This window comes from Stegostoma tigrinum, chromosome 10 (assembly GCF_030684315.1).
Source record: "Stegostoma tigrinum isolate sSteTig4 chromosome 10, sSteTig4.hap1, whole genome shotgun sequence".
Taxonomy (NCBI): Eukaryota; Metazoa; Chordata; class Chondrichthyes; order Orectolobiformes; family Stegostomatidae; genus Stegostoma; species Stegostoma tigrinum.
Window position 1 is genome coordinate 35,753,145 of NC_081363.1, and position 27,414 is coordinate 35,780,558.

At 40.2% G+C, this 27,414-nt stretch overlaps 1 protein-coding gene across 3 annotated transcripts; it reads left to right on the forward strand.

The window, feature by feature from the left end:
• Window positions 1-1,934: 1,934 nt before the first annotated feature.
• lrr1 (leucine rich repeat protein 1) lies at window positions 1,935-25,558 on the forward strand. 3 transcript variants are annotated; one of them, XM_048538512.2, is made up of 5 exons: window positions 1,935-2,044; window positions 9,340-9,533; window positions 9,620-9,718; window positions 18,574-19,301; window positions 22,794-25,558. In XM_048538512.2, exons 2-5 carry the CDS (start codon window positions 9,345-9,347, stop codon window positions 23,044-23,046), a joined length of 1,269 nt encoding a protein of 422 aa, XP_048394469.2. In that variant the 5' UTR covers window positions 1,935-2,044; window positions 9,340-9,344; the 3' UTR covers window positions 23,047-25,558. The 3 variants fall into 3 exon arrangements, with proteins under 3 accessions (XP_048394469.2, XP_048394470.2, XP_048394467.2); XM_048538510.2 differs by lacking the exon at window positions 1,935-2,044 and having other exon boundaries at window positions 9,161-9,533; XM_048538513.2 differs by lacking the exons at window positions 1,935-2,044; window positions 9,620-9,718 and having other exon boundaries at window positions 9,158-9,533.
• The last annotated feature ends 1,856 nt before the right edge of the window (window positions 25,559-27,414 follow it).

A 27,414-nucleotide genomic window follows, 5' to 3' on the forward strand; every position in this document is an offset into this window, starting at 1 on the left:
TGCACATCCCTGGAAACTATGGGGCAATTTAGCATGGCAAATTCATCTAACCTATACATTTTTAGACAATGAGAGAATTAAGAAAAGGAATCTCTGGAGAAAGTAAGATAGTGTTATAATTTAACTCTCTGGCCCTTCATAACTGGCTGATTTTTAGCTGAAACTTGAAATTCATCTCTAGGTCTTGGGAATGGGGTCCACTTAACAGAACTTGTCCTTATCCTGAACAACTTCTCCTTTAACTCTTCCCACTTCCTACAGACTAAGGGGTTGAACATGGACACCCGCATCAGTCAAGCTATTTCTGCCTCTTTGTAGGATACATGGAACAATCCCTTTTCCACTGTTACAGTGGCACTATCCCCCACCTATTCCTCTGCCACACTGATAACTGTATTGGCGCTGGAGTATTGCATACAGTTCTGGTCACCGCATTATAAGAAGGATGTGGAAGCTTTGGAAAGGGTGCAGAGGAGATTTACTAGGATGTTGCCTGGTATGGAGGGAAGGTCTTACGAGGAAAGGCTGAGGGACTTGAGGCTGTTTTCATTACAGAGAAGAAGGTTGAGAGGTGACTTAATTGAGACATATAAAATAATCAGAGGGTTAGATAGGGTGGATAGGGAGAGCCTTTTTCCTAGGATGGTAACGGCGAGCATGAGGGGGCATAGCTTTAAATTGAGGGGTGAAAGATATAGGACAGATGTCAGAGGTAGTTTCTTTACTCAGAGTAGTAAGGGAATGGAACGCTTTGCCTGCAACGGTAGTAGATTCGCCAACTTTAGGTACACTTAAGTCGTCATTGGATAAGCATATGGACGTACATGAAATAGTGTAGGTTTGATGGGCTTGAGATCGATATGGCAGGTCAGCACAACATCGAGGGCCGAAGGGCCTGTACCGTGCTGTAATGTTCTATGTTCTATGTTTAAACCCCTTTGTTCTCACATATCACCCCACCTACATCCACATCCAACGTATGCCACTTCTGCCACCTACAATTCAACCCACGACCAGAGATATTTCCCTCCCCACTCCATCTGCCTTTCATAGGGACTACTCATTCTGCAACTCCTGCATCTGCTCCACTCTTCTCACTAACCCCACCACTTTTCCCTGCAAATGCAGGAAGAACTACACCTGTCTCTACATCTAACCCCTCACCTCCATTCATGGCCCAAAGCAAACCTTTCGTATCTGACAGGGGTTCACCTATCCATCCGCATGTACCCACTGCTCCCAATGTGGCCTCCTCTATGTCAGTGAGACCAAGCGGAGGCTCAAAGACCATTCTGTAAAACATCTGCACTTTGTATGCGACAAACAACAACACCTTCTGGTCATCAACCATTTTAACTCCCCGTCCTACTCCCTGGGTCTCCTCCAGTGTCACAATGACACCACCCAGAAACTGGAGGAGTAGCACCTCACATTCCGCTCCAGGAGCCTACAGCCCAATGGCCTGAACATGTAGTTCACCAGTTTTAACATCTCCCCACCCCCAGCCTCATCCCATGATCAACCCTCCCTCTCATTCCCACCTCCTTGACCTGACACAACCTGTCCATCTTCTCTCCCACCTATCCACCCGCCCATCTCACTGATCATTCTCCACCATTCTCTACCTGCACTCACTTATCACCATCCCACCCATCTTCCCCCAGCCCCAACCCTCCTCTCTCTATTTATTTCCTCCTCCCCAGTCCTGGTGCAGGGTGTAAACTTGAATCGTTGACTTTCCTGCTGCTCTGATGCTGCCTGGCCCGCTGCGTTCCTCCAGCTCCGCACTGTGTTGGCTGTAAGTCCAACATCTGCAGCTCTTGCCGTCTCCGAGTGATACCGCAGCGCCGCCAGCGGACCCTAGAGGTATTGACGCCCGACCGCCATGGCTCCATGCGGTTCCTATTGGCTTCAGGTTGAACCAATAGGAAGGCGCCGTGTTGAGGTGCGGCTGGCGCGGGCTTCCTGAATGCTGTCGGTTGCCTTTGCGGGATGTGGAGCTTCTTCGGGAATAAGCTTCTTCTCATTTAGACTCTGTTTCAGGGTAAGTGTGGGTGAACGGTGGAACTTGTGTAACCCGGGGGCGGGGACTTGCTGCCGCTGCCGCCGCCGCCCGCGTTTGTTTCGGGAGGTCAGGGCGTCACCACAGCCGTTCGTCAACTGGGAGTCGATGTTTCATGTCTCGCCTGTCTGTCAACGAGCGGCCCTGTGATTGCTGGAGGAAGTCTCGATCCTGTCTAAAATCCTGGCGCACTTTATGCTGCGTGACCATCCGTGGAGCTCGGGAACTGAAGTTTGCTTTCTACCGTTCTTACCTCCGCCGAATTCTGCTTCTTTTCGACGAAATTTAATTTGTCCGACCCACGTATTTGCCCTTTGTTTTCTATCAAACTCCGGGAGATGGAAAGTTGAGTGAAAGCAGAAGTTGCGTTCTAACGAACTGGTGATTTAATCCAAAGGGTTTTCCACGCATAAAACTGTTCCATTTCGTTCCCCACACGTTTGCCTTCGACAGGCAAATACACTTGACCACATAACATTGATGTTTTGTCGGAGCAAATTACTGCAAATGCCGAAATCTGTACTGAAAATAACAAATGTTGGAGATCACAGCGGCTCAGACCGTATCCATGGAGAGTCAGCAAGCTAACATTTCAAGTCTAGATGACTCTTCAGAGCTGAAAATACTGTCTGACCCGTGATCTGCAGCATTTGCTATTTTCACGTTGGCGTTTTGTTAAGGAAGGCTTTGTCAGACGTTGTCTTCATCAACTTGGTGTATCATTGATAGGAATTTTTTGCCAGGAGGTGGTGGTAGCTAGGAATGAGCTAGCCAGCTCATATAAATCGAATTAAAACATTTGTTTTCAGCAGCAAATTCCATAATGTATAAATAGATTGTTGCTACTTCTAATCGAACCAAGCGGATGAAAAGAAAGAGAACAGTTTGTTGGATTCAAGCACCATTCATAGCTTTACATTCACTGGTGAACATTTTTTTTGAATGGCAATCACTAATTTTTAATTTTGGTAGAAGTGTTTTCACACCATCATCTCACCATCAGATATGTAAAATTGATTTAGGAGAGAGCTTAACACAGTGCCAATATTTCCAAACAAAGAAACTGCCTGAATAAGGGATACTCTGGCCTTAATTTTTTTTTAAAGAAGTGGTTTATACTTCACTGAATTTCTTGCACAAGAGTTTGATCTTCAATTGTACTTGATAACAGCAGCAGCAGGACCCTGCAAATGACTTTTGCACTCCTTGGATAGCAAAGGGAGTGTCAACTAGGGTTTCCATTCTGATTGCTATCTTGTAACTTCCAAGTTTTTCAAATGGATATTTAATGATGGCTAGATTGGGCTTGACAGTGTCAACATTCTGTATGGAATTACTTTTCTGATATTCTTTATTTAAGCTGACATCTTGGATAAGTATCCTGGACATTTTCTGATATCTGTGGAATTGTGTCTTGGAATGGATTCTTCAGTAGAAGCATGAAGAAACTTTTCTTTGGTTTAAAACAAAATTCTCCTTTGAAGCATAGTTTCATTTGAAGCTGTAAATTTCACTTTTGAACATATACTGAAAACTTCTGTATAATTTTGCTTGTAGGTTCATAGGCTACATTCTACAGAAAATTTATTCTTGTAAAACACTTGAATTACAATTTCAAAATGGAGCACTTTGAGGCCAGTGACCATGATTCTATTAGTTTTAACAAAGTGATGGAAAAGGATAGACCAGATCTACAAGTTAAAGTTCTAAACTGGAAGAAGGTCTACTTGCACTATTAGGCAAGAATTTCCAAATGTTGATTGTGGGGGGAGATATTTGCTGATAAAGGGATGGCTGGAAAATGGGAAGCCTTCAAAAATGAAATAACGAGGGCCCAGTGACAGTATGTTCCTTTTAGAGTGAAGGGCAAGACTGATAAATGTAGGCAATGCTGGATGACTAGAGAAATTGAGGTTTTGGTCAAGAATAAGCAGGAAGTGTATGTCAGGTAGAGACAGCAGAGATAGAGTGGACACCTAGAAGTGTATAAAGACAGTAGGAGTATCCTTAGAAGGGAAATCAGGATGGCAAAAAGGTGACATGAGATAGCTTTGGCAAATAAGGTTAAGGAGAATCCAAGGGGATTCTACAAATACATTAATGACAAAAGGGTAACTAGGAGACAGTAGGGGCCCTTAAAGATCAGCAAGGCCACCTATGTGTGGAGCCGCAGGAGATGGGGGAGGTACTAAACAAGCATTTTGTATCAGTGTTTACTGTAGAGAAGCATACGGAAGATACAGAATGTGGGGAAATAAATAGTGATATCTTGAAAAATGTCCATATTACAGAGGAGATGGTGCTGGACAGCTTAAAACATATAAACGTGCTTAAATCCCCAGGACCTGATCAGGTGTACCCTAGAACTCTGTGGAAAACTCGGGAAGTGATTGCTATTTGCCGAGATATTTGTACCAGCGATAGCCACAGGTGGGTTGTGGAAAAACTGGAGGTTGGCTAACATGGTGCCACTATTTAAGAAAGTTGGTGAGGAAAAGCCAGGGAACTATAGACTGGTGAGCCAGACATCAGTGGTGGGTAAGTTGTTGGAGGGAATCCTGAGGGACAGAATTTACGTGTATTTAAAGAGGCAAGGACTGTTTAGGAATAGTCAAATGGCCCTGTGCATGGGAAAACGTGTCTCACTCACCTAAGTTTTTTGTTTGCAGAAGTAATGAATTAAGAAGTGAGAAGTGAATTGATGAGGGCAGAGCAATGGACATGATCTATATGGACTTCAGTAAAGTGTTCAATAAGGCTCCTCATGGTAATCTGGTTAGCAAGGTTAGATCACATGCAACACAGGGAAAACTAGCCATTTGGATACAGAGTGGCTTGAAGAAAGAAGACAGGGGGTGGTCGTGGAGGATTGCTTTTCAGATTGGAGACCAGTGACTAGTGGTTGCCACAAGGATCAGTGTGGGTCCATTGCTTTTCATCATTTATATAAATGATTTGGACGTGAACGTAGGAGATATGGTTAGTAAGTTTGTAGATGACAAAATTGGAGGTGTAGTGGACAGTGAAGAAGGTTACCTCAGAGTACTACAGGATCTTGATCGGAAGAGCCAATGGACCTGAGGAGTGGCAGATGCAGTTTAATTTAGATAAATGTGAGATGCTGCATTTTGGAAAGGAAAATCAGAGCAGGGCCTAGACCCTTCGAAGGGTCTAGGCGCAAAACGTCAGCTTTCCTGCTCCTGTGATGCTGCTTGACCTGCTGTGTTTATCCAGCTCTACACCTTGTTATCTCAGGACATTGGTTAGGCCAATTTTGGAATACTGTGTTCAATTCTGGTCTCCCTGCACTTGGAAGGATATTGTGAAATTTGAAAGGGTTGAGAAAATATTCACAAGGATGTTGCCAGTTTGAGCGAAAGGGAGAGGCCAAATAGGCTGCAGTGTCAGAGGCTTAGGGGTCACCTTTACAGAGGTTTTTACCATCATGATGGGTATGGATAGGGTAAATAGACAAGGTCTTTTCTCTAGGGTAGGGGAGTCCAAAACTAGATGGTATATTTAAGGTGAAGTATCTAAAGGGACCTATGGGGCAACTTTCTCATGCAGAGGATGAATGAAGTGTATAGAATGAGCTGCCAAAGGAATTGGCGGAGGCTGATACAAATGCCACATTTAAAAAGCATCTGCATTGATATATGAATAGGAAGGATTTAGATGGATTTGGGCCAAATGCTGGCAATTGGGACTAGACTTATTTAGGATAATATCTGGTTAGCAGGGACAAGTTGCACTGAAGGGTCTGTTTCCATGTTGTACATCTCTATGACTCTACATAGAACATAGAACATAGAACAGTACAGCACAGAACAGGCCCTTCAGCCCACAATGTTGTGCTGACCATTGATCCTCATGTATGCACCCTCAAATTTCTGTGACCATATACATGTCCAGCAGTCTCTTAAATGACCCCAATGACCTTGCTTCCACAACTGCTGCTGGCAACGCATTCCATGTTCCCACAACTCTCTGCGTAAAGAACCTGCCTCTGACATCCCCTCTATACTTTCCTCCAAACAGCTTAAAACTATGACCCCTCGTGCTAGCCATTTCTGCCCTGGGAAATAGTCTCTGGCTATCAACTCTATCTATGCCTCTCATTATCTTGTATACCTCAATTAGGTCCCCTCTCCTCCTCCTTTTCTCCAATGAAAAGAGACCGAGCTCAGTCAACCTCTCTTCATAAGATAAGCCCTCCAGTCCAGGCAGCATCCTGGTAAACCTCCTCTGAACCCTCTCCAAAGCATCCACATCTTTCCTATAATAGGGCGCCCAGAACTGGATGCAGTATTCCAAGTGCGGTCTAACCAAAGTTTTATAGAGCTGCAACAAGATCTCACGACTCTTAAACTCAATCCCCCTGTTAATGAAAGCCAAAACACCATATGCTTTCTTAACAACCCTGTCCACTTGGGTGGCCATTTTAAGGGATCTATGTATCTGCACACCAAGATCCCTCTGTTCCTCCACGCTGCCAAGAATCCTATCCTTAATCCTGTACTCAGCTTTCAAATTCGACCTTCCAAAATGCATCACCTCGCATTTATCCAGGTTGAACTCCATCTGCCACCTCTCAGCCCATCTCTGCATCCTGTCAATGTCCCGCTGCAGCCTACAACAGCCCTCTACACTGTCAACGACACCTCCGACCTTTGTGTCGTCTGCAAACTTGCTGACCCATCCTTCAATTCCCTCGTCCAAGTCATTAATAAAAATTACAAACAGTAGAGGCCCAAGGACAGAGCCCTGTGGAACTCCTGTGGACTCTGTAATACATTCTGTTTTAAAACTTGCAGATTTTAATGTACATTTGACAGACTGGAAATTCAGAAATGTCATATCTTTATTAGAAATCATTGTCATTAAATCCAGTCGTGTAATTAGCAATTCTCTCAAAATTTGAGCCAATGATTACTACCTTGAAAGAGAATGCAGAGCTTTATTGAACTAACTTTGATTGTTTTAGTGTTACTGTCTTTGAGATTGATGTTAAATAACATCAAATCAACAATGCTGCTTGGGTTGCTGTGTTCATCCAGCTCCACACTTTATTAATATGTCTAGTTGCTGAACAGCATAGTAGAAAAATATATTAGCATAATACAAGAGTGCATTGTAAGAAATGAGTTTCAATTCCTGATTAAATTTGTCTAATTGTCTATGTGGGGCTTAAAATGATCCTAATTTGTAAGGTTTTAGAGTAGATTTGTAACTCGGGTTTTGGATGTTTCATCGGAGGCTGCACTGATGATGTTACCCAGCAAGGTAATGAAACGTCTGTGGAACAACGAACCAGCTCAGCGAGCCAACCAACCACAACATAGAACCTCATCCCACCTCCTTGACCTGTCCGTCTTCCCTGGACTGACCTATCCCCTCCCTACCTCCCCACCTATACTCTCCTCTCCACCTATCTTCTTTTCTCTCCATCTTCGGTCCGCCTCCCCCTCTCTCCCTATTTATTCCAGAACCCTCACCCCATCCCCCTCTCTGAAGGGTCTAGGCCCGAAACGTCATCTTTTGTGCTCCTAAGAGGCTGCTTGGCCTGCTGTGTTCATCCAGCCTCACATTTTATTATCTTGGATTCTCCAGCATCTGCAGTTCCCATTATCGCTGATCAAGATTTTGACCCTATTTATTTTGTATCTAAGATGGCGCCGTGTGTGGCGATATTATGCACTTTTCACTGTTTTCTTGTACCTTGTACATGCCTACACGTGACAACAAAAGCGAAATCTACATGTAAATCTCAAAACTTCAGAGATGAGAATTTATTTTCTCTTGAGGGAGGTCTCCTTGAAAGGCAGTGAAACCATAGTCTTTTTTTTAACCTCCAACTCAAAAGATTTATAATTTTTTGATAAGCGAGAGTGTGTAAAGCTATCATGGTAGGCAGGAATGGCTGACTAGACTCAAAGGAGGCCCATTGACCTACTCCTGTTTCTAATTAGTATATTTGTTAGATGCACTTTATTTAAATAATAAGCCATGTGTAATCTTACGTAATGCTGAGCTTTGCTACGTTTTAATAACACTTGCCCGCGACAGACAACTGGCCGTAGCAGATTGTTCATATTTTCAATCATATTCTACGAGAAACGTCAACTCACTCTATATCTCGATAGATGACTAGACCTGCTAAGTTTTTTTTCCAAGATAATAAAATGTGAGGCTGTCTGTCGCAACCGCAGTATTTTACGACTTATTTTCGTGTTCAGCTCTTAATTATTTCGTGCATGTTTTAGTGTGTAAACCATTGTCCTTCAGAAATAGCATACTAAATAAGACGTGGTCGGAATTTATAAATGAATTGGGAAGAGATGGAAGACTGTTGTTTATGTCAGTCGTATGTTGTATTTGTTTTCATTTTGTTATGCACTTTCAGTCTTGGCACTTGTTTCCCACTGATATTCAAATTTACGTGAGCAGCAATTCGTGGAGAACGTGATGTTCATTGACTATAATGTTCTGATACAAAGCCGGGTTGTTCCCGCCTTTGTGAATGTACACTACGTGCACCGTCGACTAATTCTCATGGCGGTTCCAGGATGTAAATAATACCTGAAGGCTTCTACACCGATGTGAAATAATATCTATTACTCAAGTACTATTAAAAAGAACCGTGCTTGCTTCAGTACTAAACTTGTGCAATTCGGATATATACAGGATGTTACGTGGTTTTTTTAAACATAATGTAATCGACATGTTTGTTTGAGCGGACGTGACAAATTTTAACTTTTTAATGTTTAAAAAAACACTATTCTCGTGTCAGTAAAAGAGTAGATCTTACGAACTCACTGGAAAAAATTTTTAAGATTGGTAAAATAATACCTTCAGGAACGTGAACTCGTTTGTTACTGAAGTAACTGAACTTTCCCTCTGTTGACACTGGCCCAAAACGGATTTACATCACTTTTTGAAAGCAATGTTTTAAGTCAGTAATAAGCTTCAATTCCATCCTTTTTTCAAAGGTAGTGCCTCCCCCAAAACTCCTGGGTGTAGTCCCTTCAGCTGAGGTTCTTCTTGACCCAGAGATTGTCTAGCTGGGGGAAGGGGAGGGGACGGGATCTCTCTTCGTTGTGTGACGTGCTCCAAGGCTCCTATCAGTGGCTGCATTAGCCAACGCACCAGCCAATCAGCAAGGACAGCACAGTGTTCATCCATTCTACCAACTTGTTTATGTGGTTGCCGTCCGTGGGAATGCTGTATGCTTCGATTGTCCAGAATTATGTCTTTAGTGGGTGATCATTTCATTGCAGATACTATGAAACTCCAGTGTGAGGTGGAAGTCATCAATCGGATGCTCCCGACCTTCGGTATGCGGAACAGAGGCAAAGGAAACCGAGCTGTTCTCTCTATCGGGAAACATCATGATCGGAGCATTAAAAACAACTCTCCGACCATTCATCTTTTGATCTGTACCTTAAAAGACAAAGCAGGCTGTAAATACAAGGTGAGTTTTACAATATCATACAAGTCAATCGAGTGCACTTTGAAAAGTATTCAGCTGACAATATATTTTCACTAAAATATCTGCAGCTGAAAGGAAATATAGAGCAATTTTTCACCAAATTCGTGGAAGAAGGAAAAGCAACCATCAGGCTGAAAGAACCTGCTGTGGATGTTTGTCTGAGTAAGGTACGTGCTGGATCTTTCATATCCAAATTAAAATTTTAATAAAATTTATGTTTTACATTGTGTTTGTTTTTAAAAAAAGATTGAGCACCTGTTTTCCTTCCAGTGACAGATCTGTCCACTAATGTATCAACTGTGAAATCTTTACCTATATTCAAATGCCTCGAAGACCTTGCTTCAATATACCAGTTTTGTATCCTAAATCATGCATTTTGCTGTTATAATTTTGATTCATTGCACTTTGTTGCTTTTCTATGTTACAGTCAGTGATTGAAACTTCAGGCAGTATGTACTCAAGAGTTTCCTTCCTCTTCTCTACTTCTCCCACATTCCAAAATTTCTTGTGCCTTCTATTTTCTACTTTGTAAGTTTCTGTTAAATGAAAAATATAAAAGTCAAGTTGGAATCCGGAGTATCCTCACAGCACCAGGGACCCAGGCTCAATTCCAGCCTCGGGCAACTGTCTGTGTGGAGTTTGCACGTTCTCCCCGTGTCTGCATGGGTTTCCTCCGGGTGCTCCAATTTCCTCCCACAGTCCAAAGATGTGCAGGCTAGGTGGATTGGCCATGCTAAATTGCCCATAGTGTTCAGGGGTGTGTGGGTTATAGGGGTATGGGTCTGGGTGGGATGCTTCAAAGGGCAGTGTGGACTTGTTGGGCCGAAGGGCCTGTTTCCACACTGTAAGAAATCTAAATCTAAATCTAATCTAGACTAATATTTTGGTGCTATCATAGGACAGTGCTGCATTTTTGGTACCATCACTGATGTAAGATGTTAACAAAGTCCATTTGCTGTCTTGGAAGGTTATAAAAGAACCCATTGTACTGTTTGAAAATGAGCAGAAAAAGATCTAGTTAATGTTTATCCTGCAATCCTCCCCCAGAGTGCGTTTTCTGTTTATTACCTTGTTGCTTTTTGCAGGACTTTGCTATGGGTAATTTAGCTGATGCTTTGTACAACGAGCATCGACTGTTTTCAGCTTTTAAACCGTACTTTCCGATTTTGACTTGTCTTTTGTGATTCCAGCAAATGTAATTTTAAAATGTGCACATTGTTTAATGAAAGCAATGTAATCAGTAAAGTCCTTTATTTCAATGTCTGTTTCGCAAAATTACACAAGGTAATCAAAGATTCCAGGATAGATAGGAATGTGAAATTCAAAAATCAGCCACAATCTTGTTGAATGGTGGCTTGAGGGCCTGCTTGACTACCTCTCATAATTCCAATGTTATGTATGATTGGATACATTGGGATATGAATCCATTTCAGTATAAACTCGAAGTCATGTAAAAACTTTTTATCAACCACACTGCCAGAACTGATTTTATAATGGCTGATGGTGGAGGAAGATAAATGGAGGCTAGGTATTTTAAAGTAAAAATGTATTGCACCTGTACTGTGGACACTTTTGTTGTTCTCCTTACCTAAGAAGAAATTAAGTCACTAGTTTTACTCCAGAGTAGCGGCTGGTTGTTCTATAAGAAGTTTAAGTAACCAAGCTTGCATAACATAGAGCTCAGGAAGTTTTCACATTTAATATATTTCAATTTTTTAAAGTTATTTACTAGAAAGGGATCCTTCCAGCTAATGGGAGAACTAGAATTTATTGTCTCAGAATAAAGGTGTCTGCTATTTAGCACTAAATGTTGTGAACTTTTGGAATTCTTGACTAGATTGCCATGTATGCTCAGTCGTTAAGTATATCCAAGACAGAGGTTCGTTCATTTTCCTTGGCATCTACAAACCAGTAGATATAAGGATTTTGTGGGGAGGTATAACTGAGGTAGATGAAGAATTATTTTATTTAATTGTGGAGTGGGCTTAAGGGGTCAAACAATCATTTATTGGTCTTTCTACTAGTTTGAAAGAGAGGAAGAATTGATAATGATATGTTGAAGTGGTTTCTATTAGTTTGAATGTGATACTAGACGTCTGACAGAATATTGTCCTCTTGTGTTCATATCCTGAAATATGGGAAGAAGTTGAAAATAAAGTTTACAATTTCGAGGGGTGTAGAAAGGTGCTGGATATCCTTCATGAATGAGAAGTGATAGCAGAAATAACATACAATTGCATTCTTTCAAATAGTCCCTATATTCTGTCTGAAACTGAAGTGCATTGAATGAACGGTACCATTTTAAGCTTATCCTAATGTGAATATGTTACAATCAGGGAACAAATTTAAATGCTTGTCTAATGTTTTTTTTTAAATTGAATAGACACTGCATTCCAAAGCCATTTTGTCTTTTACAGTGGTTCTCTGGGGAGACAATTCTGGTGATGTCTTGGTCTGGGCTAATAACCCAATGTTACACTACACATGCCACAATATTATTGGTAGGAGTAGGAGCCTTTTTTAGTATGTCTTGTTAAAATTTGGGGAGGAAAGGGCATATTACCATAGGGAGGGTGATCTTTTTTACACAGAGGACCCCCCCCCCCCTTCCTCCTTCACGCAAGTACACACACACTCTTGATCTTCTCATAATCACATTGGTTATCAGCCGGAATGCTGAGAGTCCTGCCATTGAGGAGCAGAGGTCCCGGTCTACACTAACGTAACATCTAATACATGGCAGGCTTGTTTTGAGGTCTGATGACCAACTTCCCTTTAGCTCACCTCCCTTTTAAATTTCTGCTCCAACATTCAATGAAATTAGGAAATTACTGTTTGATTTTTGCTCCTTCCTCCAGCTTTGCTACATTGGTCTCTCCCTGAGACACTTGGCAATGAAATGTATCAATTTATTTGAAGTTGTGGTACTTGTATGATAAACACAGCCGATTAAAGTTTGGGCTTTTCCACTCAAGTGCAAGTCAATTTTTAACAGTGTAATCAGCCTTAATTATGTAACAATCTCTCTGGAACTGAAAGTTAACTTTAAGTGTAGTATCTTAGTCCTTAAGACTTTTATTAGAGATTTTTTTAAAGTTCAAGCATTTATCCTGACTCAACTATCTCGTAATCTCCTCTCTCTCTTTTTCTCTCACTTTTTGTAAATTATACTTTACTGAATTACACATTCTGACTTGCCCTTCTGATTTAGTCCTGTGTGTTGAACTGAGGATTCTTCAATCTGGTTGGAGAGAGACACCACTGCTTGTTGTATTCTCACAAATTCAGAATCCTTTGTAGAGGGTTATGTTCTAGCTCTTTTTTAAAGAAAACACAGCAAGTTGAAATACGGAAGGCCACTGGAGTGCTAATGTTCCCATTCGTTTATTTCTGGTTACAAAATCAAGGTCAATAACTTAAGCAGGACTTCCCATATCCTCAACCATCTTTACCGCTGTTATTTTCACCTTCCTACTCTGCTCCACTCTTCAGGTCAGAAGTTGTCTCTCTTCCACTCTAGAGTTCTGAATCCTAAGGTAATGAAACAATCCAATACTAGTTTTACACTGCCTGCTCCAAGTGGCTGGGATGCTTGATTTCTCACATGCTGTTCACACTTGGCCTCAATTCCGGGTTTTTTGTAGATAACAAATTGAGAAGCTGGATGAACACAGCAGGCCAAGCAGCATCTTAGGAGCACAAAAGCTGACGTTTCGGGCCTAGACCCTTCATCCACGTAGGTTACGTGGAACAGTCCCTCTTCCGCACCTACACAGGCCCCAAACCCCACCTCTTCCTCCGTTACATTGATGACTGTACGGGCGCTGCCTCTTGCTCCCTAGAGGAGCTCAAACAGATCATTCACTTCACCAACACCTTCCACCCCAACCTCAAGTTCACCTGGGCCATCTCCAACACATCGCTCACTTTCCTGGACCCCTCTGTCTCCATCTCAGGCAACCAGCTAGAAACTGATGTCCATTTCAAGCCCGCCGACTCCCACAGCTACCTAGAATACACCTCCTCCCACCCACCCTCCTGCAAAAATTCCATCCCCTATTCCCAATTTCCTTCACCTCCGCCGCATCTGCTCCCAGGATGAGGCATTCCACTCCTGCACATCCCAGATGTCCACGTTCTTCAAGGACCGCAACTGCACCCACCCGCCCCCGCAGTGGTCAAAAACGCCCTCAACCGTGTCTCCTGCATTTCCCGCAACACATCCCTCATATCCCAGCCCTGCAATAACCACCCAAAGAGAATCCCCCAGTCCTCACATACCACCCCACCAACCTCCGAATACAACACATCATCCTCCGACACTTCTGCTAAGGATGAAGGGTCTAGGTCCGAAACGTCAGCTTTTGTGCTTCTAAGATGCTGCTTGGCCTGCTGTGTTCATCCAGCTTCACACTTTGTTATGTTGGATTCTCCAGCAACTGCAGTCCCCATTATCTCCGGGTTTTTTGTATATGTTTCTTCTCAAGTTTGGGTGGCCTAGGGCAAGAGATTTTTATTGAGCTGGTTGAGATATTGTGTTTTCTTTTAAAGAAATCTGAGGACGTTGTGGAAGCATTTCCTCTGCTCTCCTGGTAACCACTTACTGTGAAAGATAGAAGATATGTGTAGACTGTTCAATCTCTGAAGCCTGTTCTACTATTCAAGATTATTATGGCTGATCATCGTGCTCAATACCCTAATCCCACCCTAGCCCCAAATCTATAATCCCTTTAGTCCTAGCAGCTATATCAACTCCCTTCCACCTTCTTCAAAACACAAGATTTTGGCTTTGACCATTTTCTGTGGTAGTGAATTGCACAGACTCACCAATCTCTGGGTCAAGAAATTTCCCCTCATCTCGGTCCTACCAAATTTACCCCTTAATCAGGGATCATAGTTTAAAGATAACACGGTGTGAAGCAGGATGAACACAGCAGGCCAAGCAGCATCAGAGGAGCAAGAACGTTTGACGTTTCGGGTCGGGTCCCTTGTTCAGAAAAAGGGTCTGAAGAAGGGTCCCGACCTGAAACGTCAAACTTTCCTGCTCCTCTGATGCTGCTTGGCCTGCTGTGTTCATCCAGCTTCACACCATGTTATCTCAGATTCTCCAGCATCGGCAGTTCCTACTATCTCTGTAACAATCATAGTTTAAAGCTCTGGACTCCCTCTCTGGAAGCATGATTTCTGCAATCAATCTGTCTAGTCTTGTTAGAATTTTTATAAGTTTCTGAGATCCGTCCCTCAACTTTCTAAATTCCAATGACTACAATCTTAACTGACTCAATCACTCCTAATGGAAGTACGGTACTGCTATCCAGTCATAAATTTGGTAAACCAAATCTTGCTGCACCCTCTATAGCATGAACATTCTTTCTCAGGTAAAGAGACCAAAGGTATACATAATATTCCAAGTGTGGCCTCACCAGTGGCCTGTATAATTGCAGTAAGGTATCCTTGTTCCTGGACTTGGATTCTCTAACTACGAAGGCCAAGGTACAGTTTACCTTCTTCACTGCTTGCTGCGCCTGTGTACTCATTTTGAGCAACTGGTGCATGAGGACACCAGGTCTCGTTGAACGTTCCCCTCTCACAGTTTACAGGCATTCACACAATAATCTGCCATCCTGCTTTTACTACCAATATGGATAACCATCCATTTATCTACATTATATTGCATTTACTATGCATTTGCCCACCCTTTCTGTCCAAATCGCACTACAATATCTGCATCCACTCCACAGCACAATCTTCCATGCATCTGTATTATCTGCAAATTTTGTGATATTACATTTTAGTTCCCTCATCTAAATCATTAGCTATTCACAATATATGTTAGAGTCCCAGCACCAATCCCTGTAGTACCCCAGTAGTCACACCCGCCATTCAGAAAATAATCTAGTTATTCGTACTGTGTTTCCTGTCTGCTGACCAATTTTCTGTCCATCTCAATACGCTACCACCAATCCTATACACTTTAATTTTACATGCTAATTTCTTATGTGGGACTTGAAGAAGTTCTTCTGAGAATCTAAATAAACCACTTCCACAAGTTCCCCTGATCAACTCTATTCACAATATCTTTGAAGAATTTCAGCAGATCTTGTCTACTGATATTACCACTGTTTTCTAAGTACTCTGCTATGAAACCTTGTTAATGGATTCCAGACTATTCCCCACTACTGACGTCAGATTCCCTTCTCTATAATTCCTTGATTTTTCTCTCTCCCTCCCTTTTAAAATAGTGGGGTTACATTAGCTGTGCTTCAATTTGTAGGTACTTCTCCAGAATCTAATGAATCTTCAAAGATAATCACCAATGCATCCTCTGTTTCCAGGGCCACTTTCTTAAATGCTATGGGATGTAGATTATTAAAGTTAACTTTCAATCTCATCAATTTCTCCAGGACCACTTCTCTACTAATGCAGTTTTGCTTCAGTTCTTCCCTTTTACTAAACACTGTTCCTTGTCGTTTCTGATTTGCTGTTTGTGTCCTCCTTTGTGACAACAATGTGAAGTATGAATTTAGCTCTTCAGCCATTTCTTTGTTCCATTATAATTTCTCCTGTTTCTCAAAATAAGTGATATACTTTGATTCAAACTCAAATTTTTTTTATTAGATACCTGCAGAAATTTTCAAGTCAGTTCTTATGTTCTCTGCAAGCTTACTCTATTCCCTAATTTTCCCTTCTCAATCGATTCCTTGGTCCTTTGCTGACTTCTAAATGGTTCGCAATCCTCCAGTCTGTTTCTTTTCTTGCCAATTTTTGTTATTCTCCCTTTTTTTTTGCATCATATACTATCTCTAACTTTTGACCTAAGTCATGGTTTGGCCACTGTTCTCTTTGCTCTCTTGTGCCTGATGGGAATAAACACTTTTGTAGTTCAGCCATTTGCTGTTTGAATATTTACTTTTATTCTGATTGCCTATCCACAGTGATTCCTTTTAAGTAACATTTCGCAATCCATCATGGCCAACTCACACCTCATACCAGCATAGTTTCCCTAATTAAGATTCAGAACCCAAGTCTCAGAATCAGTAACCTTACACTCCTTGATGAATTCTATCATCCCCAAGGGTATCTTCCCGACTACATTTGCTATTATTCCTTTTGTATTGCATAATATCCATTTCTAAGATGGCCCATTCTTTGCTTGATTCCTCAACTCAGGTTGGAAACAACTGTGCTTAGGTTAAGTAAGGATAGTTAGAACTGAATGAGGGCAAAGCTAGCTGGAGTGGACTGGAAAAACAGTGTGCAACAAACATGGTTGAGGAACAATGGCAAATGTTTAAGAAAATAGTTTATGCCTCACAGCAAAGCCATATGCTATTGTGATAGCAGGATTCTAGGAAGGAGATAAGTCAACCATCGCTAACCAGAGAAGTAAAGGATAGCACCAGATTGAAAGATTATCTGATGATTGGACCAGGCGTGACATGGCTGAAGCAAGGTCAAAAATCACATGGCACCAGGTTACACTCCAACGGGTTTATTTGAAATAATAAGCTGCCCCTTTCGTGAGGTGAAGTGAAAAGAGCACCCAGGCACAAACTTTATAATCAGAGAGGTCAAAAGATCATACATATGGTGTGAGGACAGTGTTGACAGGCTGAAAGAATAAATCTGCAGGTGATCAAGAGTGTCAGATGTTGTGAGTAAAGTTCAACAGCTGAATAACAAGTGAAGGGATGACCTATAATCCAACTAATTTAAGGCAGAGAGATAATTACAATAAGAGTTCAGTTCTGTGGAAGGGTTAATTCTGAAACGTTAATTCTGTTTTCTCCTCCACAGATGCTGCCAGACCTGCTGAGCTTTTCCAGCAACTTTGTTTTTGTTCCTGATTTACAGCATCCATGGTTCTTTTGGTTTTTAATTACAATAACAGTCACATGCAAAGGTTAGACCAAACGTACGCAACTCTTATATGTAGCATGTGATTCCAGTCATTTGGGTTATGTCCAGCACCACGCTATTTTTAATTTTTAAAACAATTATAACAGCAAAAAATATCATCTAGAGAAGAAAGGAGAAAATTTAGGTGAATAGTACCTGAGTTATGAAGTCTAAATATTTGTTACTGTTGTGATTCCTCATAACATAACTCTAGCATTTATACAATTCAAATATTTTGCTTTGATTTTCTACACTGTCAATTTCCACTACTGAAGTATACTTTGCCTCGAGAAAATGTCTCAACATTTGAAAACACTGTGCTCATAAATAACCTGCTTACTTCTAACCTTTTTGTTCACATACTACTGTGCCATAGATTAAACTCTGCTTCTATTTTAATACATGTTGAACTGAATAAATACCTGCCACATTACAGTCATGCTTAAAGTAGACTTGAAGCAAGATGAATGCTAGACAGATAACAAGTAATTTCGCTCTTAAATACTGACTATCAATGTCAGTTATATTTTAATTGTCTTAATGTAAATATACAACAAGTCAGGTCTTAACAGTTATGATTGCTCTTTGTGACTAGATGTTTGGTGTTAAATGCTTCTAATAAGGAAAAGATTGAAATGATCTGCTCTGGCTGACACTCTGGCAGAAAGGTATATTCTAGCTTTTAAGGGTTGGTCAAAGTATTTCATTCTAATAATAAGGGAGCCTAAATGATATATCAATGACAGCAGTGATTTTTTTTGGCTTCTAGGAAAAGATAGTACAGCACACTTTGGGCTTTGATTTGATTTATTATTATTGTCACATGCACTGCAATACAGTGAAAAGTATTGTTTTACATGCTAACCAGAAAAATCTTACCTTACATGAGTACATCAGGATAATAGAACACAATGCAGAATATAGTGTTGCAGCTACAGAGAAGGTACAGAGAAAGATTAACTTGAAGATGAACGGTCCATTCATAAGGAGCGGTCAATATGAGCGATCCATGCCTGAGTAAACATATGGTAAAATTGAAGATATCACTTTAAGTTATGACAATGCATGATAAACCATTGTTATTTCATAATGTATTGATTTTGTTTTTCTTCTGTTTTAACAGGCAGATGTCAATAATTTAAAGAACTTCCTCTCCACGTTAAGGCTGGCTCACCGAGGAAGTGAAATAGACACTATACCATTGTCCAATCTGGCTCCAGTTAAGACTGCAGAAGTTGAAAAGCCAAAAGCCAAAATGGTTATCACATCTAGGAAGGATTATCCTCTCACCACAAACTTCCCTTACTCTCTAGAGTTTCTACAGGTGTCCTACTGCAAACTAGCACGTGTGGATATGCGAATGCTTTACCTTCGAAAACTGCGGAAGCTGGATCTTAGCAATAACCACATACACAAACTTCCAGCTACCATTGGGGATCTTTCTTGTCTGTCTGAGCTTGTTTTGCACAATAACCACTTGGAAACATTCAGTATTACATTGTGTAGCTCCACATTGCAGAAATCTTTGCAGTTTTTGGATTTGAGCCACAACAGATTGCATGCTTTGCCTATTCAATTCTGTCAACTGCGAGAACTTATTCATCTAAAACTTGATGACAATGAGTTACTCCGGCTTCCTTACAGGATTGGGCAGCTGACTAAACTACGCTTCTTCTCAGCAGCACGTAACAAATTGCCTTATCTTCCATGCGATTTTCAGAAGCTGTGCCTTGAGAATGTGGATCTATTTGGAAACCTTTTTGAACAACCTAGTCCTTTGGCTCCATTGATTCAGCTGCAGATTCCAATGACTCTACTAGAGATAGCCGCTAGAGCAACAATAAATTACAGGTAAGGGATTTTAACCAAATAAGTAGATGCAGCATTTAATAATGGCTTAAACTGAGCAACAGTTAAACTGACTTAGGTTGAGCAGCATCTTCACTTGCTTTCAAGAATGTGGATTTAGTTCAGAGCTGATCATGCTGTTTCCCTTTAAACCTGGCCAAGTATTGGGTGGACGTTCAAAGATTAAATATCTCAATGTTGAAGAACAATAAGTGACAGATATAAATCAATGTGATTACATTGTTTAGTTGCAGCTCAGCAATTTGCAGAATTCTGTTTTCTGCCTCTGCCAGCTCCAGTGCTGATTCTGGGGGGAGAAAATGCCCTGAATGAAGTTATTTTAGTTGGCAATTTTTAAACAATAAGAGTAAGTACAAAAAGACTTCTGTGGGAGGTACTAGATAAATAAAAATGAACAAAGCTGTATTTAAAATCCTGAGCAATTCTGTTTTAGAAACTTCTTTCAACCTGTAGTTTCAAAAAATAACTTACTGCTGTTCTAATAAAAAAAACTGTCACACAGTACGCTTCATCCGGAAGGCAGATTTATTTCTTTAGGTCTAATTTCATAGATGTCAACAGATTTCCAATACCTGTATAACTGACTAGATTGCCATTTTGATTATTTATGATTATTATCATCATTATTATTACTACTACTGCTACCACTACCACCACAGCATGGACATGGATGTCCTTGCAAATCTAAAGGATAGGAATGGCAGGATTCAGGAACCATGATGCCAAGAGAAATTGTAAGGTTAGTCAAAAGAAAAAGGGAAGCAAACAACAAGCCTAGGCAGCTACAAACTGACAAAGCCTTGGATGAGTACAGTGAAATTAGGAAGGAACTTAAATGCACAATTAGAAAGGCAAAAAGAGGCCATGAAATGTCTTTAGCAAATAGGGTCAAGGAGAATCCCACAGCTTTTATGCATCTGTTAAGTGAAAGAGGGTAACAAGGGAAAGAGTAGGCCCACTCAAGGACAAAGAAGGGAAGTTATACATAGAGCTGTAGGAAGTGGGGGAGATCCTGAATGAGTACTTTGTATTGGTTTTCACCAAGGAGAAGGACATGACTAATGTTGAGGTGAGGGATGAGTGTACGAATACGCTAGAGAATGTCAACATATTGAAAGAGCAAATTTTTTTTGCGAATCACATTCAGATGGGATCTACCCCAGGTTACTCAGAGGCAAGGGAGGAAGTAGCTGGGGCATTGGCAGATATCTCCACAGCCTCGTTGACCGCAAGTGAAGTTCCAGAAGAGTGGAGATTAGTGAATGTTTTTCACTTGTTTAAGAAAGGATGCAGGGATAATCCAGGAAACTATAGGCTGGTGAGCTTGACGTCTGTGGAGGGGAAGCTCTTGAAGAATTTGAGGGACAAGATCTATGCACGTTTGGCGGAAAATGGACTAGCTAGTGACAGGCAGCGTGGTTTCATTTTCTGGGGAAGGACATGTCACACTAACCTGATTTGAATTTTTTTGAAGAGCTAATGAGGATAATTGATGAGGGAAGGGCTGTAGATATAGTTTATATGGAATTTACGAAGACATTTGATAAAGTCCCACCTGGCAGGTTGGTACAAAAACTAAAATCACAAGATATTCAGGGTGGCCTGGCTGGATGGATAGAAAACTGGCTTGGTCATAGAAGACAGAGGGTAGTGGTTGAAGGATGTTTTTCAGAATGGAGGCTGGTAACTAGTGGTGCTCCACAGGTGTCAGTATAAGGTCCTTATATATAAATAGATATATCTGGAGGAAAATGTGGGTGGTCTGATTAGCAAGTTTGCTGATGACATGAAGATTGGTGGAGTTGCTGATAGTGCCAGTGATTGTGAAAATATACAACAGGATATAGGTAGATTGATGACTTGGGCTCAGAAATAGCAGATGAAGTTTAATTCAGACCAGTATGAAGTGATGCATTTTGAAGGATCAAATTTAGGTGTGAATTATATTGTTAATGGCAGAACCCTTCGGAACAATAACATTCAGACTGGTCTGGGCATGCAGGTCTACAGTTCCCTGAAAATGGCATCACGTGTAGCCATGGTGAGTAAAAAGGTATATGACATGCTTACCTTCACCGCCGGGGAAATAGACAAGCATTGGCAAAACATGTTGCAGCTATATAAAACCCTTGTTAGGCCACATTTGGAGTATTGTGTGCAGCTTGGTCACCATACCACCAGAATGATGTGGAAGCTTTGGAGAGAGTACAGAGAAGGTTCATCAGGATGTTTCCTGGTCTCCAGGGCATTTGCTATGAGGAAAGGTTAAAAAGACTAGGATTGTTTTCACTAGAAAGATGGCAGCTGAGAGGAGACCTGATAGTGGTTTACAAAATTGAGAGGCATAGATAGGGTGGATAGTCAGAGGCTTTTTCTCAGGATTGATCTTTCAATTACAAGCGGGCAGAGGTTCGAGGTCAGAGGGGGGATGTTTAAGGGAGATGTGCAGAGAAAGCTTTTCACACAGTGGTAGGAGCCTGGAATGCACTACCAAAAGAGGTGGTGGAAGTGGGCACATTGAAGACATGTAAGAGGCACCTAGATGGATACATGAATATGGAAGGAATAGAGGGATACAAATCAAAAAATGGTAGGTTTGTTTGTGGATTAATTGCAGCATGATGGTCGGCACAGGCTTGGAGGCCTAAAGGCCTGTTTCTATGCTGTACTTTTTCATTTGTCATGTAATCTTGGACTGGGGGTAACTAGAGCTGATCATATTTAGAATCTTACTGATGCTTTTCAACATGAGTGCTTTCTAGCAAATGTCCCTAGGCAGCAGTTGAGATTTTAAGAGGTTTCTAGTTGATTTTTGTACCCTCTTCTGACTAGTTTATTCCATCAGCCAAAGCCTGAGAAGTCTCCAGGTAAACTGTCTGCAATGTCACCCTCAGTGAATTGATTAATACAGAAACGAAACCTGAGAATGTCCTTGTGATGGCACTGCTCAACCAAACCTGTCAGAGCGCCCAGAGCCAGGTGTTTAGTAAACTCTATCAAACTGAAAGTACATTTTCGCTTTGAAGCTAATTGGTTTCTCCCTTGACGAAGGTGAATGCTGTGTGACTGAGGGTATGGAGTTTGAATGATGGGCAAAACTTAGATTCAAACCGGGAATTGAATGGGAATCTGATATTCAAATTCAGATTCTGAGCTGTCTTTGATTTTTTTGTAAAGAAACTAATTCAGAAAGCAAAAATGATACGTTTCTTCAAACATTTGCTAAATCAGGAGTATTATGCATTCTATTATGTAAACATATATAACTATAAGTGGAAACCTGGAGGAAGTGTTGTATTTAATTATGATTTATTTGCTACGTGGTCAATTGTAACCATCAGCGGAATTATCTAGAATACATTTGTTGTGGTTTTGAATGCATTCTGTTGTTTGAGATTTGTTCATCGTGCATCTTGCACTTGAACTGTTTTACTGTCTTTTTTTTAAACTAATTGAGTTGCTTTACTTGTCAAGAATTGCTTATGGACCACACATCCTTCCAGCCCATTTATGTCAAGATCTGGATTTGACTAAAACCTGCCTTTGCAGAAGACCTTGTTTGAACTCCTTTATTCAAGTCGTTGTAAATTTGAACTTGCATCAAGTCTCCCATACTGTGGTCCTTGTGGACAACATGGGTGGCACTGAAGCCCCAATTCTCTGTTACTTCTGTTCGTTAACCTGCTACTCCGAGTTCCTTGACAGATATCACCAACGCAACAGATGATCAATGTAAAATATTGTAGCCAACTGGTAAATTGCAGAATTTCTACCAGACATATTAATTTTGAAGAGAGATGAGCAAAAACTTCAAGAATCTACACATCTATTCAGCCAACACATTCAGTGTTGGAGCATACTCCTATGGTGAATGCAATACAGCAAAATGTATATTTTAGGAACACTACAAACAATTTGAACTCCAACTCACACCAGTGACTGGGACAATATTTTTAATGACTTTGTATTAACTCTTGAGTTAAACTAATGTTCACTAGTTTGGATAATATATTTTGTAATTTTGGGATACTTGCATTGTCTGTTTCGATAGAAAATAACTTTAGTACTGTGCGTTTGCAATAATTTTAAGAAATACATTTGTAAGCTGTATTTCTGTATGGATTAAGTTATGTACAACCACAGTTAATATAAAGGAACGTAACAGTATTTAGTGTATATAGACCATTGACTATATTATTTTCTTACAGCTGTGTTTAAGCTTGAAGTTTAAAGTTGTCTTTGTTAAGCTTGGGATTAATGGATAAGGAATTTGTTCCAATGTACTTAGCATTTTCATTTATATTTAATAAAAATTACATTAATTCAATGTGTCCACTAGTATTCTAGCAGACAGACCAATATTAAGGCCAATTATAATGTGACAAGTTCTTAGCAATTTTAGTTCCTTTTGCAGTTTTGCATTTCATATTTGTTTTATTGTAAATAATTTTCTATAAAGGGAAAATGTGTCGAATCATCCAACTTAGATCTATTAAAAGTTTACTCCTTGAAGGTTGGAGATCTACTTTTAAGAATTCAGAGTTCTGGTCAGTCTGGTTTGACCAATACTTGTGAGAATAATTTCACATCACGTGACATAATTAGCAGTTCTATATATTTGACATATTTTATCAAGTCTGTCAACACTTCACAATTCATAGATGTGAGCAAGTTACATGTCTGGAACACAATCTTTGGTCAGAAAATCATTTTTAATAAATTCCATCTGCCATATAGGACTGAAATCTATGCTTTAGTGTTCATTGTTCTGAGACTAGTGATGACTTGTTTGTTATATTCACTTTCTTCATTAATCTCCTGTGGTGCTGCAGAGTCGAATCCAAGCGTAAACACTTCGGTGAAATGGAGTGGGCAGTTGGGGTGGAGAAATGGGAGTGAATGAAATGACTGGACCAGGGTCTACAAAATAATCTTTTTTAGTAAGAGATATTGCACAGTTGCCTCACTGAATGCTTAATGAATTATTTTGAATGTGTTAAATATTATGTAGCGTTGACTCAGCTGACTGATGTTCCTGTTTAATTTTTGACTTAATTTCTCTTTAAGATTTAATAAATCCACTAAAAATGCAAGCTATTGGCTTAACTGTGGACAAACACCAGTCTGAGTGGGAGATCACTGCAGATAGGTGACTGCTAATTTAAAGGAGAATATTTGGCAGCTAAGATGGACAAAGTAGAAGCTCCTCACTGATCATTTAAAATTCTTTTGTGACAGAGCCACATTACTGAGCAGCTTGGTTAAAAGCATTACTCAGTGGTCAAAAATAACCTTAAAAGTGAGAAAATTATTTTATTAAAATATGTGCTGGGAAAGCATTTAGAAGTCATGTAATATGTAAAACTATTTTCTCATCTGACAATTTGTTACTTGATGCAAACGTAAAAAGGGCAGTGCCTAACTTGTAAGTAGAGAGAGATTGCTCAATACCAGAAGCAAGTCCTATTGGAGCTTTGTATACCGATATTTCAGCAATTTGTTAACAAAAATATGATAGGGCACACTGGACATGTTTTAACTTGCACAATTGTGTTGAATGTTATTGCCCTGTCAGAAAACATTTTGAAGAATAATCTTTACCACGGTGGTAACAGCAGCTGTTTCAGTCATGCAAGAAGCTGAGGCTACTTCCTGGTGGCTCCCTCCTATTGTTATAATATCATCTTATCTGTTTTAAGCAGTTGTAGAATTCTAAAACTCATGCTCATGTTACAGCATTCTGTAGCTTTTAGTGCGTAAAGTTTTACCACCCTAAACTAAACAACTCCAAAGTTCTGTTGCCTATAATTCCTATTCATACCAAGCTCACTGAGCATTGATTGCTGATCTGTTAATCCTTCCATTTCTGTTTTAATATTCCTTATTTTCAAATCCATCCATGGTGTCATCACTCCCTGTCTCATCCTCCTTTTGGCCCTACAACACTGAACTCAGCTTCTCCAATTTTGGCCTATTTGTGATTTTAATTTATCCACCATCCCCAAACATTCCTACAGCTGTGCTAGTCCCAACTTTCACTGGTGTTCTCCTTTTCCTAAATGGAACCATGTCTTAATATTTTCATGTGTTTTTATTAATGCTCCTGTGATGTTTAGCGTCGGACGATTTACTATTGAAAAATGTTCTATTTAAACACATTCGTTGTATACATTGTTGTCTCAATGAAAACTCCTGCTGAAAAATAAACCCATACTGAAGAATGCAGTATAACTTTAAAATGACTGTTTATGTTTTCCTTCACTTTATTCCAATTTTCTTCAATTATTCTCCACTTTCACCATCTGCTTTTGATTTATGCCTTTGGTAGAGATGTTACTCTTGCCTTCCAATCAAGAAAACGAGAAACTTGATTTTTGTCCAACTTGTGCCGAAGGTGATGGATGTTAGTACTGAGATTATATTCTATTTTGGGAACCCTCAGCAATGAGTTCTCAGTTCAACAGACCCTGCTGGGATACATCTTAAAACCTTTACTACTCTTCTATTATTATGTGGCTTGGGTCCAAGCATAAAAGATTACCATCTGTTACACTAACACTTCCTCCATTTGCCATCCTGTAGTATGCCTGACTGAAATTTGGCATTTGGCCCTAAATTGGAGGCAACTTTGAATTGGGAGCCTATGTCCTCAAGGAATCGAGTTAGAGACTTTTAAATCTGATTTTGAATTCTCATAAAAGGCATGGATTATTAGAATATATCCTTTCTTTACTTTTTTTTATATTTTCTAATTAACATGTTCAGAGATGCTAGTAAACACCTCTGGAACAAGTGGGACTTGGACCCAAGTCCCCAGGCTCAGAGGTGGGGGTGTTAACTACTGCACCACAAGAGATGCCAAAATTGCATCTCTGCCTATTTAGCTATTTTGTAGATTTTTATTCAGCCTATTCAGATGTTATTTATACACCTCTGGAGCAGGTGTGACTTGAAACTGGACCTCCTTGTTTGGTGTTCACCCTGCTATGTCACTTTCACTGGGATAACAGTGCACCACTATTATCCCAGTCTTGCCATACTAGATTTTTTCTTAATCAACCTGTATCAGAGATATTATGACACAGCTTTGGAACAAGTAGGAACTGAACATGGTTCTCCTGCTGCAGAGATAGGGAAACATCTTTGTCTTGTTAGACCAGTAACAATTTTTTACGGAATGAAGCAATTTGATGCATTGTAACATAACACACTTCACCTATAATCCATCAGAGAGCAAAAATCTTTCTGATACAGATGCTTAGCAGCCAAGATAGATAATAGCTGTGATGTTAAAATTATAGTGAATATTGCTATACACCTCCAATAGCAGTGTTTTGAAACTGGTTAATTGCAGTCAGATATTATGAAAGTGACATAGCAGGGTGAATGCTGACTAATAACAAATCTCAGCTTTACAGACATACATAATCATCTGCTGTACACAGTAGAAGCCTGATGTAAGCAGAGGAGCTGCCATCCAACATAAGATATTTCTTCTTGGACAAATGTCTAGGGGAGGAAAAAGTTATATAAGAATAGCTACTTTCTTCAGAAATTTAATGCTGGTGGAAATATCAAGATAATTTGGCAAGCAGTGAAACAATCTATCCCAGATTCACCAAGACAATGAACAACACAGAGACTTGAGTTGATTGCTACCATTCAGAATTATTCCACATAAGTGTCGCTGTATGATTAACTTCAGGACTAGAACCTGAAGGTCACCAATGACTGGAAATTCAACTGAATTGACCACACTGGAGCATGTCAGAGGCATTGGATATATGAAAACAATAACAACTGTGTTCTCTTCCAAATTGTTTATCATACTTGGGCATATATCACTGTTCTCTAGTTGTATTTGGGCTACAATTCTCAAATAGAAAAGGTGAGCTAACTCTGATGGAGCAGTTAGTAGCACCTTGATGCGTGTGCAAGTGGTGGACCTGAAGCCAGGCAGTCAGCAACACCTAAAGGACCCTGAAACTCTGGAAGTAAAGCAAGAAGCTAGTTATTTCATTATTTATTTTGTTCTTGAATGGTAAACTTAATTAATTCTAACTTTAGAAACTAATAATCTTATAGTAAAGACACT

Coding starts and splice junctions, on each gene's coding strand:
- lrr1 (XM_048538510.2), top strand. CDS start 9,288: ATGCTTCGATTGTCCAGAATTATGTCTTTAGTGGGTGATCATTTCATT. Junction 9,719..18,573: donor TGGATGTTTGTCTGAGTAAG/GTACGTGCTGGA, acceptor CTGTTTTAACAG/GCAGATGTCAATAATTTAAA. Junction 19,302..22,793: donor AGAGCAACAATAAATTACAG/GTAAGGGATTTT, acceptor TTACTTGTCAAG/AATTGCTTATGGACCACACA.